Here is a 13,382-nt window from a genome sequence, read left to right on the forward strand (position 1 = left end):
CTTCCATCTCATCCTGTTCTGTAGGGGAACCCACACACACCACCACAGGGACCTAGCAGAAGTATCTTTGCCCTAAAATGGTTAAATCTCACCAAATAACCTCATGGAACAAGCATTTCACATTCTGCTTTGCACCACCCCAAGCCCCAGAGCAGCTTATCACTGCCTGCACTTCACTTCTGTGCCAACTTCCATTAGAATGAGTGGAGTCCAGGGGATTCTGGCAAATTTCAAGGGCTGTCCGTGTAACTGCATCCACTTGGAACCCTGAAACACGAGGCTTGGATTGCTAATGAGATAATAAAATAAGAGCTGAGTGGTTTAATCTGGTTAAGCAAGGAGAAAGACTTCTATAGGGAGAGCATCAGCACAAATCCCCAGAGGCTGGCAAAGGGTTTTCTCTGTTAATTTCTAGCCAAAGCACAACAATGAACTTGCTTTTTTTTTAATTTTTTTTTTCCTTTCTCTCTTCCTCTGCCTGATCCATCACACTAAGAGAATATGCAGCTAATTCTTGGGTTTCAGGCAGCCTTTTAAGGGCATTTGCTTGAAAACCACAGGGTTATGCTGCACTGCTGATCTGGTGGTAAAGTCAGAGATCATCTGGAACAGGGTTTAAAGCAAGGTTTCCACAAAGAGCTGCAAGTTCAACACTTATTTTAAGGACAAGTATCAGAAAGATTTGGCTTGGGAAAAAATTAAGCTTGGAAAACCCATTGCAGGTGGCTGAAGCTCCAGCTGAGTGGTGCCTAAAGGGGCTGAAACATCCTTGAGCAAGTGCTCAAAAAAAGGATGCAAAGTCAAGCTGATTCCATTTTAAGATGCAATGTTCCTTTGCAAAACAAGTTGTTTTACAATGAAGACATCCCACTAAATTTTCTCACTTTTTAGGCAGAAAACACACAGTGCCACCTGAGTGAAACTGAAATATTAAATCTCTGCCTGGTTACCCCTTTGCTACCACTGCAAGAATCATAGAATCATAGAATGGGCTGGGTTGGAAGGGACCTCAGAGATCATCAAGTCCAACCCTTGATCCACTCCCCCCGTGGTTCCCAGCCCATGGCACTCAGTGCCACATCCAGGCTCTTTGGAAAGATCTCCAGACACGGAGAATCCACTACTTCCCTGGGCAGCCCATTCCAATGCCTGATCACCCTCTCAGTAAAGAAATTCTTTCTCATCTCCAACCTAAACCTCCCCTGGCACAACTTGAGACCCTGCCCTCTTGTCTTGCTGAGAGTTGCCTGGGAAAAGAGCCCAACCCCCCCTGGCTCCAACCTCCTTTCAGGGAGTTGCAGAGAGTGATGAGGTCTCCCCTGAGCCTCCTCTTCTCCAGCCTCAACACCCCCAGCTCCCTCAGCCTCTCCTCACAGGATCTGTGCTGGATCCCTTCACAGCCTCCTTGCTCTTCTCTGGACCTGCTCCAGCACCTCAATCTCCTTCCTGAGCTGAGGGGCCCAGAACTGGACACAGGACTCAAGCTGTGGCCTCCCCAGAGCTGAGCACAGGGGCAGAATCCCTTCCCTGGACCTGCTGGCCACGCTGTTCCTGAGCCAGCCCAGGATGCCATTGGCCTTCTTGGCCACCTGGGCACACTGCTGGCTCATGTTCAGCTTCCTGGCAATCCAGACTCCCAGGTCCCTTTCTGCCACTCTGTGCCCAGCCTGGAGCTCCCCATGGGGTTGTTGTGGCCAAAGTGCAGGACCCGGCACTTGGAATGTTGAACCTCATCCCGTTGGGATCATCCCAACTCTCCAGTCTGTCCAGGTCCCTCTGCAGAGCCCTCCTGCCTTCCAGCTGATCCACACTCCCCGCAGCTTGGTGTCATCTGCAATTTGCTGATGATGGACTCAATCCCCTCATCTAAATCATCAATAAAGATATTGAACAGCACTGGGCCCAGCACTGATCCCTGGGGGACACCACAGCTGCCATTTTGATGCAGCCCCGTTCAGCACATTGCATTTTCTGCTGGGTTTTCCCTTTCTATAACTTTTGAACTCCAAAAAAAGAACAGAGCAAAAAAACAGGGAGAAATCTCCCCTCTTCCTTAAGTATCACACGGAGAAGAATTAGAGGAGAGGACAGGAAGAAATACAGTTCAATATTTAAAGACCCCAAAGTGTTGAAATTGTAGCTTAGAAGCATCATTTGTCCCCTGCAAAGTGCAGACCCCATGGATCACCCTTCAGAAATGCAGGTTTGAAAAGCAACTTTCCCTTTGAGATTTTCTGCTGGTTTTTGGCTCTCCTTGCACTGGTTCAAATCTGAGTTTCTTGCTGCCTGTGTTGGAAGGTTTTACACCTCCCTCTTCCCTGACCATGGGAATCTGAAGGCTCCTGGATGGAATTTTTGAGGGTTGACACCCTAAAAGCCAAGGATAATTAAATGATAGCAAAGGTGAGAGCACAAGGTGCTGCCTGTTCTCTGTGGCTTCATTAAAGGGGAAGGAGAAAGGACGAGAAAATGGGGGAAAAAAAAAAAAAAAAGGTGAAGAAATGGAAACTTGATTTATAGACTGTAAAGTCTGACACCAACTCTGCTGCCCTGGGGGGCTGTAAAGAGCTGAGGAATTAGTCCAGGCAGCTGGCTCCAGGTAATAGAAAACATAATAAATAAATGGAAGAAATACTCAGGGGGCTGGGGCAGGGCTGGTGATGCTCGTGGAAAGCAGTGGGAGACAGGCAGGGAAGTGTAAAATACCATTGGGGGTCCCAGACTGCAGGTGGGGGGGGGGAAAGAATAACCAGGGAAAGAGAAGTGTAATTCTTCACAGCCCAGGATTCACAACTTCTGCACTGGGAAAGAAAAAAAAAAAGAAAAACCTCAAAAAACAAAACAGAAAAAACCCCAAACCAAAACAAAAAACAAACAACAAAAAAACCCAACCAAAAAACCCAATGGAAAACAAAAACCCCAAAACCAAAAAAACCCAAAACCCCCAAAAAAACCCCAAAAACCCCCCAAAGCCCAAAGACCAAAGGGACAGAAGAACAGAACAGAAGAACAAAAGAACAGAAGAACAAAAGAACAAGAGGAGAAAAGAAGAAAAGAAGAAAAGAACAAAAGAACAAGAGGAGAAAAGAAGAAAAGAACAAAAGAACAAGAGGAGAAAAGAAGAAAAGAAGAAAAGAAGAAAAGAAGAAAAGAAGAAGAAAAGAAGAAGAAAAGAAAAGAAGAAAAGAAGAAGAAAAGAAGAAGAAAAGAAGAAGAAAAGAAGAAGAAAAGAAGAAGAAAAGAAGGGGAGAAGGGGAGAAGGGGAGAAGAGAACAAAAGAACAAAAAACCCAACCCCCCCCAAAAAACAAACAAACAAAAAAAAACCACAAAAAAACCCCAAACAAACAAATAAATAATAATTAAAAAAACCCCAGAGCCACAGGTGACTGAAAAGACCTCTAAAACCCCAGAAAAAAATAAACCACAAACTCCTCTGCTCTCAGGGTTGGTTTCACTGTCAGTCACTTGCTGAAAACCACTCAAATATCTTGATTTTTCTGCTGTTTTCAGTTCCAGGTCAGATCTCCAAAGGAGTTCCTGAACCCCAGATTCTGAAGACAGCTGGACTCAGCATCAGCCCCCAAGGTCTGAAAGAGGGAATTCCAGGGAATTCCTCCTCTGAGCACTGCATTTCAAGAAATGCTTGGATTCCCTCCAGTGAATCCAGGAGGAAAGCAATGGGAATGGTCTGAATCCTGGGAAGCATGATAAGGAAAAGAACTGGAACGGGTTATTTGCCCATAGACACAAAAACTGTCACAACATCCCTGCAGGTTTTTAAAAGGGGGGCAAATAATCAGTGACTAAAATTGAGGTTCTGGGTTGGTTTTGGGTTTTTTTGGGGGTTTTTTAAATACCTGCAATGGCAATTGTAACAAAACAGCCAGGTGGACTGAAGGTGAGAAAATATTAGTGCTGATAGGGCTGAGGCAGGAAGGATGCTGCAGAAGGAGGGACTATTTTGTTCCCTGTGCCCAAGAAAGGAGTAAAAAGACATTAGTGTGGATGCCCCTACACAGCAAAAAAAACCCTCTGGAGGCAGAGAGGAGCCCAGATCTCCCTCCTGACCATTACATTAAAAAAAATTATCAATTTTGGCTCATCCTTAGTGCTTTCCTCCAGCCCTGAAGCTGAGCTGCCCCAGGCAGCACTGGGAAACTCCTGTTGTGTATTTGAGAACATTCCCTACAGAAATGTTGCTTTCTCTCCATTCCCAGGGCACTCACTCTGGAAACTTTACATTTTTTATTTCTTTTTCCCCTAACAAATGTGCTTTTTTTTTGCAGGGACCCACCAAACAGCTTCTCCCCAGCAGCTGGGCTCCCTCACTCCCACCTCCTCCTTGCTCTCCACCTTGGAATTTGCAAAACAGGGGTTAAAAAACAAAAGAAAAAAAAAAAAGAAGAAAGGTCCCTTGTGATATAAATTGTGATATAAATTACAAATCCAGCAGTCTGGAATTCCAAAAGACATTTCCACAAAGAACAAAGGGCACAGAGCTGCTGCTAAAGGATGCCAGATCCTTCTGTACCTTCACACAGGGTGCCAGGGCAGCAGCTGTCCTGATCCTTCTAGACAATTCCAGCCTCCAGAAAACCTCCCCAAATCCTCAGGCCAAAGCACAACAGCTCTGACAAAAAAACTGGGCTGGAATACATGGATATTCTGGGCTCTGCTATGGCAAGAACTTGCAGTCCCTGACCCCAGTGTAGAACCTTAGCAAGGATTTGCAAAAGGATGGGGAAAGAGGTGTTCAGAGGCTGCCACCTGAATATTTCTGGTCCTCTGAAGCTGCTCTCAGAACAATCATTCCTGAAAGCATCGTGTTAAATAATTAATGGTGATTAGCACATAAAACAATCAATGGCTTTTGCAAGCAGCTTCCACTCCTGTTTAATTTAGGCTCTTACAGAACCGTGGTAACTAAGCAGATAATTAGCTACAAGAGGTGTTTTACTGCACTTCCATGGAAATTATTGGGTTTGTTTCACTGAAACATCTTCTGTGCTCAAAACCCTTGATGCTGCAGCTCTGGACCAGTTCACCCAGAGCTGGGGGGGTAAAGCAGCAGCCACCCCATCAGCAGCAGCAAGGACACAGAGGGTAAAAGGTGCTTTTACAAAGAGAGAAAAGACATTAAAATCCCTTCTATTGTTTCCTGGGGAAGGGAAGGAAGGAAAAAAAAACCCTCAACATATTTTTCAAGTCAGATTTCCCCCTAGATGAGAAGAGTCAGAACTTCTAGCAGAAAGCTGATGGTTTCTCTGATCTGCAGAAGATTGGAGTCAGCTCTGCAGGTCCTCCCCCATCCTTCCAAAGAGCTGCAGCCCTGGCAGGAAGGGAAAACCAGGCTTGCTGAGATGGAAATGAAGCCTTCCAGCCTCACTGTCATCAACTCCCCAAGTCAGGAATGTCCCCCTCACACACCAGTCCCCAAATGGCTTTAATAAAGGGCAGCCTGCATCTCCTGAGCCCTACATGGCCAGCTCAGCATCCTCATCTCTGCTACACAGCTGAGGAGACCACAGGGAGCCTCAGGGCTAAGGGGGGTTTTTCCCCCAAGTCCTGGCTATTTTTGGGGTTTGAGATGTGACAGTCTGAGGAGTGAAGAGGAAGGAAAATATGTTCAGCATGGAAATAGTGGTTAACCAGATGATAAGATCAGGGCTGAAATGCTGCAGAACAGGCTGCTGTTCTTCTTGCACTGCTTACATTTTAGTGCTAGGGATGAGCACAGCAGATTTTAATTAAGGAATTAGCCCAGGCATTCCCTGAACTGACTTTTCTGGAGGTTTTCAGCTCCCAGAAAAAGGAGTTTTCACCAGGGGTTATCAGCTGGAGCAAGACTGTTTTGGTGTATTCACCTTTTCTGGGCAGCCAAGCTTCTGGCCCTGCAGGCAGTGATGGGGCAGGAGGGGGATGCTGGTGGCATCAGCTCAGCTGCCCCAGAGCATCACTTCAGCTCCTGGCAATCAAGGCAGGAGCAAGGAATACCCCAAAAGCAAAGTTCTAGCCCTGAACACAGACTGAAGTAGGGAGATTGCCCAGCAAACAGGTAACCTCAGCAGTCCTGGATAATCTGAGCTATTATGGATTAGCAAGGAGGAGCTGGTCCTAATCAAACCAGCTCGTTCTGCTCCTGAGCATCCATACCAGGGAGGAGAAGGACTCTCAACCTAGCATGTTTTGACACCATCTATTCAAGATAGTGCCCACATCAAATGAAAACAACTTTCCCTTCTCCTGAAGCATGTCCTGACCCTGATCTGGAAAGAAAAAGAAAATTTCTGAGTGTAAAGATTTCCCTTTTTATTTTCCCAGCTGCTGGGCTCTTCTGTACATCAAGGCTTGTGTAGCACAGGTGGCAGCTTTTCCCCTTCTGAAGGGCATGACCACATCAACCTTTATGCAGAATGCACACAAATTCCTTCACCAAAAAATACTGACTGGTCCTTGGAGAGCACAGGAAAAGAATCCAGGAATACCTTTGGGGAGAAGGATGTGGTGAAGGCAATGAAAATGCAGATGGTCAAGTGGGAAGCAGATGCTGAAGGGCTGTGAGGTTCTGTGAGGGGAAGATTTCTAATCCCTTGAGGTAGCTGTAACCCCAAGAGTTGGGATGTTTTCATCAAAAGACACTGGAATGTTTTTAGGAAGGAAAATGCTGTTTAAATTCCCCATTTTCCTTCCAGTGAAGGGACTTCTATAAACAGGACACACAGAAAACCTCTCACAGGTTTAATGAGGATAAAATCCTGCAGCAAAAGAAATCAGAAAGAGCTGACACTGGGCACATCCAGAACCCATTTAAGGGCTGTACATCAGACCATCCCATGCAGAGGGAATGAGAATCCCTCCTCCAGCCTAAAGCACAGAGACCACAAAGCATTTCTAAGAACTCATTTACTCAGCAAACCTTTTGCCAACAGATGGGTGAAGCTCCTGCTCAAAACCCTGCTCCTTGAGATAGCTGAGAGAGCAACCCCTGTCCTGCAGCAGGGGAAGGACCTGCAGGAGGGAGAGAGGAACCAAGCAGCCACCAAACAAGCAGCAGAAGGGAGGGAAACACAACTTGCCAAGCTGCCCATTCCCAATTAGCATCCAGGGCTGGGAAGAACTGGGTCACCCTCAGCTGGTGCCAGCAGCGTGCTCAGTTTGTGCCCTCAGCTACGTTTCTCTGGAAGTTCCCATTCATTATGAGAACAACCCAGGGATAATTGGATTGCAACCCATCAGCTGCCAACCAGAGGGGAACTTCTCTCCACACATCTCTTCTACCCATGCCCACACGTTTCAGAGTTTATCCTTTTGAATGCCAGGCTGCAGAACAAATGACTTAGAAGGTTAAAGACCTCTTGAATTTTTTCTGAGTGTGTGTTTCACAGCTGTTCCTTTCTTTGGGCTGCTGGAATCCCAGTGGTAAGCAGCAAGATCACATCTGGATAATCAGGTTCCAGTTGAGAGGCAGCAGCCAAAATCCATTTGCAGTTCTCCACCAGGGATTTTTAGAGCCTGCTTGTCTGCACACGTGTAGCCATCCCTGCCATCCCATCCTCTGCTCAGGACAGAACAGCTCAGGCTTCCTTACCAAAGAGAAATAATTCACTGCTAAAAGCAGACATTGGGCCAGATCCTCAGCTGCACCCAGCTGGGGTTGGGAAGGAGGGGAGGGAAATGGTGAGCAACGAGGAGCCAGGGACAGCTCATCAATTCTGGAACTGGTTCCATGCCAATCCCAGCCTCAATCCCAGAAGGTTTTGGGCTGCTCCAAGGGCTGCCAGCTGGATCCAGCCCTGAGGGGACCATCTGCCAAGGGGGATGCTTGGAGCACAACGTGTGCCAGCAAGAAGAACTTCCCAATCCTGAAGGATTGTAAGAGAGAGGGTGGCACTGGGGGTCAGAAAGTCCCAAACTCCCAACTTCAAAGCAAACTCCAGCTGGAAATTGCAGCTGTGCCATGAGGGAACCAAGCTGGAGTTTGGGCTCAGGGTTTAAACCTCCAGTCCCAGGCTCAGTCCCCTCCCTACCAAAGGGCAAATGTGCAAAATATCCCAATCCCACGTTTCCTACCCAGAATCACTCCCATGATCAAGGCAATTCTTGCTGTACTTCTCCATGTCCGACTGACCCTACAGCCTTCCCAGGAGGGAGATTAACATGCCAAAAAGCTGGAGTAGTCAAGGGCCTGGTTAAGAAACATTCTTTGATCTTTCACAATTAAAAAAAATATATTTTTAATTTCTCAGATGCTGTTTATAACAGATACAGGGGGATGCTGCCTGGCAAAAGCATTTACATACATTGGATCACCCAGAGACCTAAAAAGTCAGGGTTTGGATTAGCCACACATCATGCAAAGGGACACAAAACTTTGCCAAGCAGGCTCCCAAGTCTTTGGATCTATGAGGATCTTTGCTCATCAGTATGGGTTTTGCTTGTATTTACTGAGACATTATTAAAAGAGTCACATCAGACAAACCCAAAGAAAAAGAAAAAAAAAAGGTGTCTATAGAGCCAGTAACCTCACTTAGGATTATTACTCCTTTTATCTCACACTTATACCAAGTTAATGCTTACAAACTCAGTTTCCCACTGAAGACTAAATAAAGCAGCTTCCCAAATGGTTAAAGCAGGCAAAACACAGACCATTTACAAGCAGAGTATCTACAAACAAATCAGAGCAGAATTAGAGGAGTACAGTGCCCTGGAAAATCTGCTCACCTTTCTGGAGTGAGTTTTACAGCCACCAAAATGCCACTTAAATTACAGCAAAATACTACCTGGAGTTTTTCCTAGAGCTGCAAGGACAAGGTTTGGGTTTTTTTTTAGTTTTCAGTTTTGCCCCTTGCAGCACAGAGAATGGAGTGTGCTGCTGCCAGGGGATGTTCAGAAATTCACCATTCCAGTAGTAAAACAGAAAAAGGTTGGTGAGCATGGTGAATTTCCCTCCCTCTGCACTCAAAGAAACACCCTCAGGCTATCCAGAGGGAGAGTGAATATTGCCTCATTTCACACAGAGAATTAAAATGAAGCTTTACTGAGCTCAGAAATCTCAGGTCAGCAAGAAAACAAAGTTTTCCCCCAAGAAAAGCTGCATGCAAGCAAAGAGAAACAAGTTATCTTGGTAGAATCAGAGAGGGTCTGGGTGTTCCAAATAGTTCAGGGTTTTGAGATGCAAAGGAATGAGGGGGGGGCAAAAGTTTGGTGATGTTTTTGGAGAGTCAGACTCTGCAGGATGCTATCAGAGCAGGTAACAACTACCCAGACAGTTTTCTTAACTCTCTGTCCAGTTCTGACCCATTCCCAGGGGAGATTCACCACTCCATCCCCAGCTGGGAAAGAGACAGAGTCCAGGTTCTGACCTGCACTCAGTTTTGCCACCAAAACAGCTTTGGCAGCTGGAGCAAGTGCAGATATTTCCCTGCGTGCCACTAATGGCAAAACCAAAGCAATGAAAAGGTCAGGATCTGCCCACATCTGGCTGCCAGCAGGGCAAGAGAATCAGCAATATTAGAGAGAGGCTTCCAGGAGAAATCCTGGGACAGATGCTCTGTCTGAGACTGGGTTTAGGTGGTTGCAGGAGGAGGGGAAGGCTTCTCAAAGTCGTGTTGAAGAAGTTGTCCACTTGGCAGCAGTTTGAGGAGGATGAGCATCAAGAGAAATTTGGGGAAAAACCTTGCTGATTATTTACAGAAACCCCCAAGGTCTTCCAAGCTGAGGGATCAGCTAAGGGTAGCACAAAGAGGGGGTTTGGTGGCTGTATCTTAAAGCCAGCTCAGGTTTAGGATTAGTTTGGGATGACAGGGAAGGAGGAGCTGCCTAGGAGTCTCCAAGCCTCCTTTTGTGTTCCAAGGGACTCAGCCAGCAGCTGCCTCCCCACCAGGTACTTCATTCCTCAAGGAATCTGGGAGTTACCACAATTGTTTCTTTCCCAACAAGGCTTAAATTTGGTTTGTAGAGTTTAGAGAGAAGCTGGAAAACCAGGACTTAGAGCACCATTTCTTTTCTAAGCTTTATGCATTCAAAAAGCATTTGGTTCAGTAGAGCCCAAAGCCTGAACTGCTGCTTTTCCTCTCTCCCCGACACCCACAGACAAAAATAAACTCTGTGTCCTCCTCTATCCTTAGTTTAACATTTGTGACCTTTATTTTCCAGTGATTGCCCTGCCATTATTCCTCTGAATTTTTTTCAATTCCCTTGATTGCTCTGTTACCAATTAACTGATGCCAAAAGCAGCAGGTTTTGGTTCAGGCTTTAAAAGTGTGTGGAAAAATACTGCAGGGAAAGGAGGATAAAACCCATACCTTTGGCCTTGGCTTTTTTTTCCCCCTCTTTCTCAAGAGTAAGCAGGTAAGGAAGGTAGCAAAATGAAATGGTTACTCACAGGATGTTTGTCTGGGGTGGGATTTCAGGGATGGATTCCAACATCAGATGCATGCATCTTACTGTAGTCCTGAAGCAGAGGCAGCGACTGGGGCAGGAGCAGGAGGAACTGGGCAAGAGGAGAAAACACAGAAAACCTCCAAAAGCTAAAGATTTAACCAGCATGGTGTTTGCTGGAGTGGATTTGCCTCGATTCTGAACTGCAGGGAGCTGGAAAAAAAAAAAAAAAAAAAAGTTTCCCAGCCCTGAGGTCCAGGAGGAGGGGACTCATCAGCATGTGTTTGCAATTAAATGAAAGCAGTTTGACAGCCCAACCACCCACCCTCTCTGCCCTTCTCTGCATCTCAGATTGTCCCCACCCCTCTTTAATTGGGGTGCTGAAATAGAAACTCTTCATTTTCATGTGGGTTTGTTTGCTTTCTTACTTGGAACAAGTTAACTCCTCGCCTGCTCGGGAGTTTTGCCTGAAACGGTGCAGAATCACCCAAAAAATCACCCAGGGCTGGGGTAGGAGACACCCAGAACCAAGCTGTGATATGACAAAATCTTTTTTTTGCCTCGGAGCACTCTCTGCAAACGAAGGAGAGCATCTTACCCAGCACTGTCAGGTACCAGGCACGGAGATTTTTGGTTGGAAAAGAGGCTGTTTCCTATAATGTGATTTATTACAACCTGCAAAACCACCTTTCCAACCCCTAAAAGCAGCATGGGATGCTACAGGTGAGTGATCTCCCTGGTTGAATCACTTGCAGAGGAAACCAAACTGGAAATAAAGACAAAAAAAGCCCAAAGAAACAACAAAACAAAACAAAAAAACCCAAAAGCCCAAACCTGCTGCAAAGTTTCTTATGGGGAATAAAAGCTCTTCAGTTTCCAAGAACTTTTGCTCTTTTGACAAGGATGCCATTTGGAGAAAAGTCAGGATTTTGGAGAAATTAAAGGCAAACAAGAATTAATTAATGAATTAATTGGAAGGAAATGATGAAACTGAGTAAAAGCTCCTGCAGGAACTGCAGAGCTCAGCTCGTTTCTCCCATGGGATGATAACAACTGAGATGCAAAAGGATTTCCAGTTGAATTAATCACCTTTTAATGCTTCCAAACACCACAGAGGAAACCCAGCTCGTCTTTAGCTTTGCATTTTTTACTACAGAAGCCCCTAAATGTGTTTGTTTAGCATGAATTTGTGGCATGAATGCTCACCAAGACATAAAGGTGCCTGAGGCATCCCAAACAAGGCACCATTCCAGATTCCCTGGAAAATCAAAGAAAAAGTTTCCCATCAACCTGAACACTTCTTTACACTGTAAACTGTGAGATAATTAAGGTGGGGGAAAAAAAAATAAACCAAACCAAACAACAAAACTCAACCAATATTTAACAATGATGTTTATGCCTCCCTGGGTCTCTTCTCTTCTTTGTCACTTGAGCCTTTGGGGACAGCGTTGGGTTTTGGGGCTTCACTTAGGAATTGTCACGTCCCAGATGGCCAAAGCTGAATTTTTTTTTATTTTTTTTTTAATCTCAGGTCACCCCACTGCAGGTTTTCTACATCCAGCCCGCAGGCAATCTGCTCTTTGCTTGTCCTGCCATCACTTGGGGACCTCAGCGAGTTGGTTTACACCAGAGTGTCCTCTAGTGGCCGCCCAGCCCTTCCTTACAACAAGGGGTTGGAAAAGGATAAACTTACCTCCTTGAGTATTTACCTAACAACCGAGAGGAGATGAGAGGTGAGGAAGAGCTTCGGACTCCTCTTGGAGACCTTAAATCCATGGGAAGTGCATCAGGAAAGACCACGCAGGTTGTCAGCAAAAAGTCTCCAAGAATGAAGTCCTGGTTTCTTCCAGCCTCCCCGTTTATTTCCAGAACACAAGGAATTCTTTTAGCACAGTAACACTGCTCCTTAGGGGCAGCTCTGATAGAATCATAGAACTGGCTGGGTTGGAAGGGACCTCAGAGATCATCAAGTCCAACCCTTGATCCACTCCCCCCGTGGTTCCCAGCCCATGGCACTCAGTGCCACATCCAGGCTCTTTGGAAAGATCTCCAGACACGGAGAATCCACTACTTCCCTGGGCAGCCCATTCCAATGCCTGATCACCCTCTCCAGAAAGAAATTCTTTCCAATCTCCAACCTAAACCTCCCCTGGCACAACTTGAGACCCTGCCCTCTTGTCTTGCTGAGAGTTGCCTGGGAAAAGAGCCCAACCCCCCCCTGGCTCCAACCTCCTTTCAGGGAGTTGCAGAGAGTGATGAGGTCTCCCCTGAGCCTCCTCTTCTCCAGCCTCAACACCCCCAGCTCCCTCAGCCTCTCCTCACAGGATCTGTGCTGGATCCCTTCACCAGCCCAGTTGCCTCCTTTGGACCTGCTCCAGCACCTCAAGCTCCTTCCTGAGCTGAGGGGCCCAGAACTGGACACAGGACTCAAGCTGTGGCCTCCCCAGGGCTGAGCACAGGGGCAGAATCCCTTCCCTGGACCTGCTGGCCACGCTGTTCCTGAGCCAGCCCAGGATGCCATTGGCCTTCTTGGCCACCTGGGCACACTGCTGGCTCCTGTTCAGCTTCCTGTCAGAAGTATTTTTTATTTTTATTTTTTTAGAAGTATTTTTAGGAAAATAAACAAACTTGTTCTCTTCAAACCCTGCTTCAGTGCTGAGGGAAAAGCCATCAGCATCTTCCCTGGCACATCCAGACAATTCCCAAATAAAAAGATTTTGCTTTCTGCCTCCCATCCCATCCTGATCCACAAATCCTGAGCTCTAAACCAACCCTCTGCAAAATAAAGCCCTGCCAGGTATTAACCATGGCTCCTGCCTTGGGAATCAAATCCCAGCACCCAGCTGGAGAGTGGATGGAAGGTTCTGGAAGGACTGGTGGGCATTCGCCTCCTCCTTTTTGGATCTTTAGCCAAGGCAGATTTACCAGTGGCCTTGCCCAGGAAAAACTGGAGTGCAAAACAAGGCAAATTCTGCAACCTCTGTGTTTGCCTAAAGCAGA

General features: G+C 46.4%; 1 protein-coding gene across 1 annotated transcript in view; it reads right to left on the bottom strand.

The window, feature by feature from the left end:
- LOC103532226 (peroxidasin homolog) overlaps positions 1–10,550 on the bottom strand; it is a 38,481-nt gene extending 27,931 nt beyond the window's left edge. The window contains exon 1 of the mRNA XM_030463066.1: positions 10,387–10,550. Within this exon, the coding sequence (XP_030318926.1) occupies positions 10,387–10,550 (164 nt within the window). The remainder of the gene's footprint in view (positions 1–10,386) is intronic.
- Positions 10,551–13,382: the final 2,832 nt, after the last annotated feature.

The sequence above is a fragment of the Calypte anna genome, chromosome 20, assembly GCF_003957555.1.
Source record: "Calypte anna isolate BGI_N300 chromosome 20, bCalAnn1_v1.p, whole genome shotgun sequence".
Lineage (NCBI taxonomy): Eukaryota > Metazoa > Chordata > Aves > Apodiformes > Trochilidae > Calypte > Calypte anna.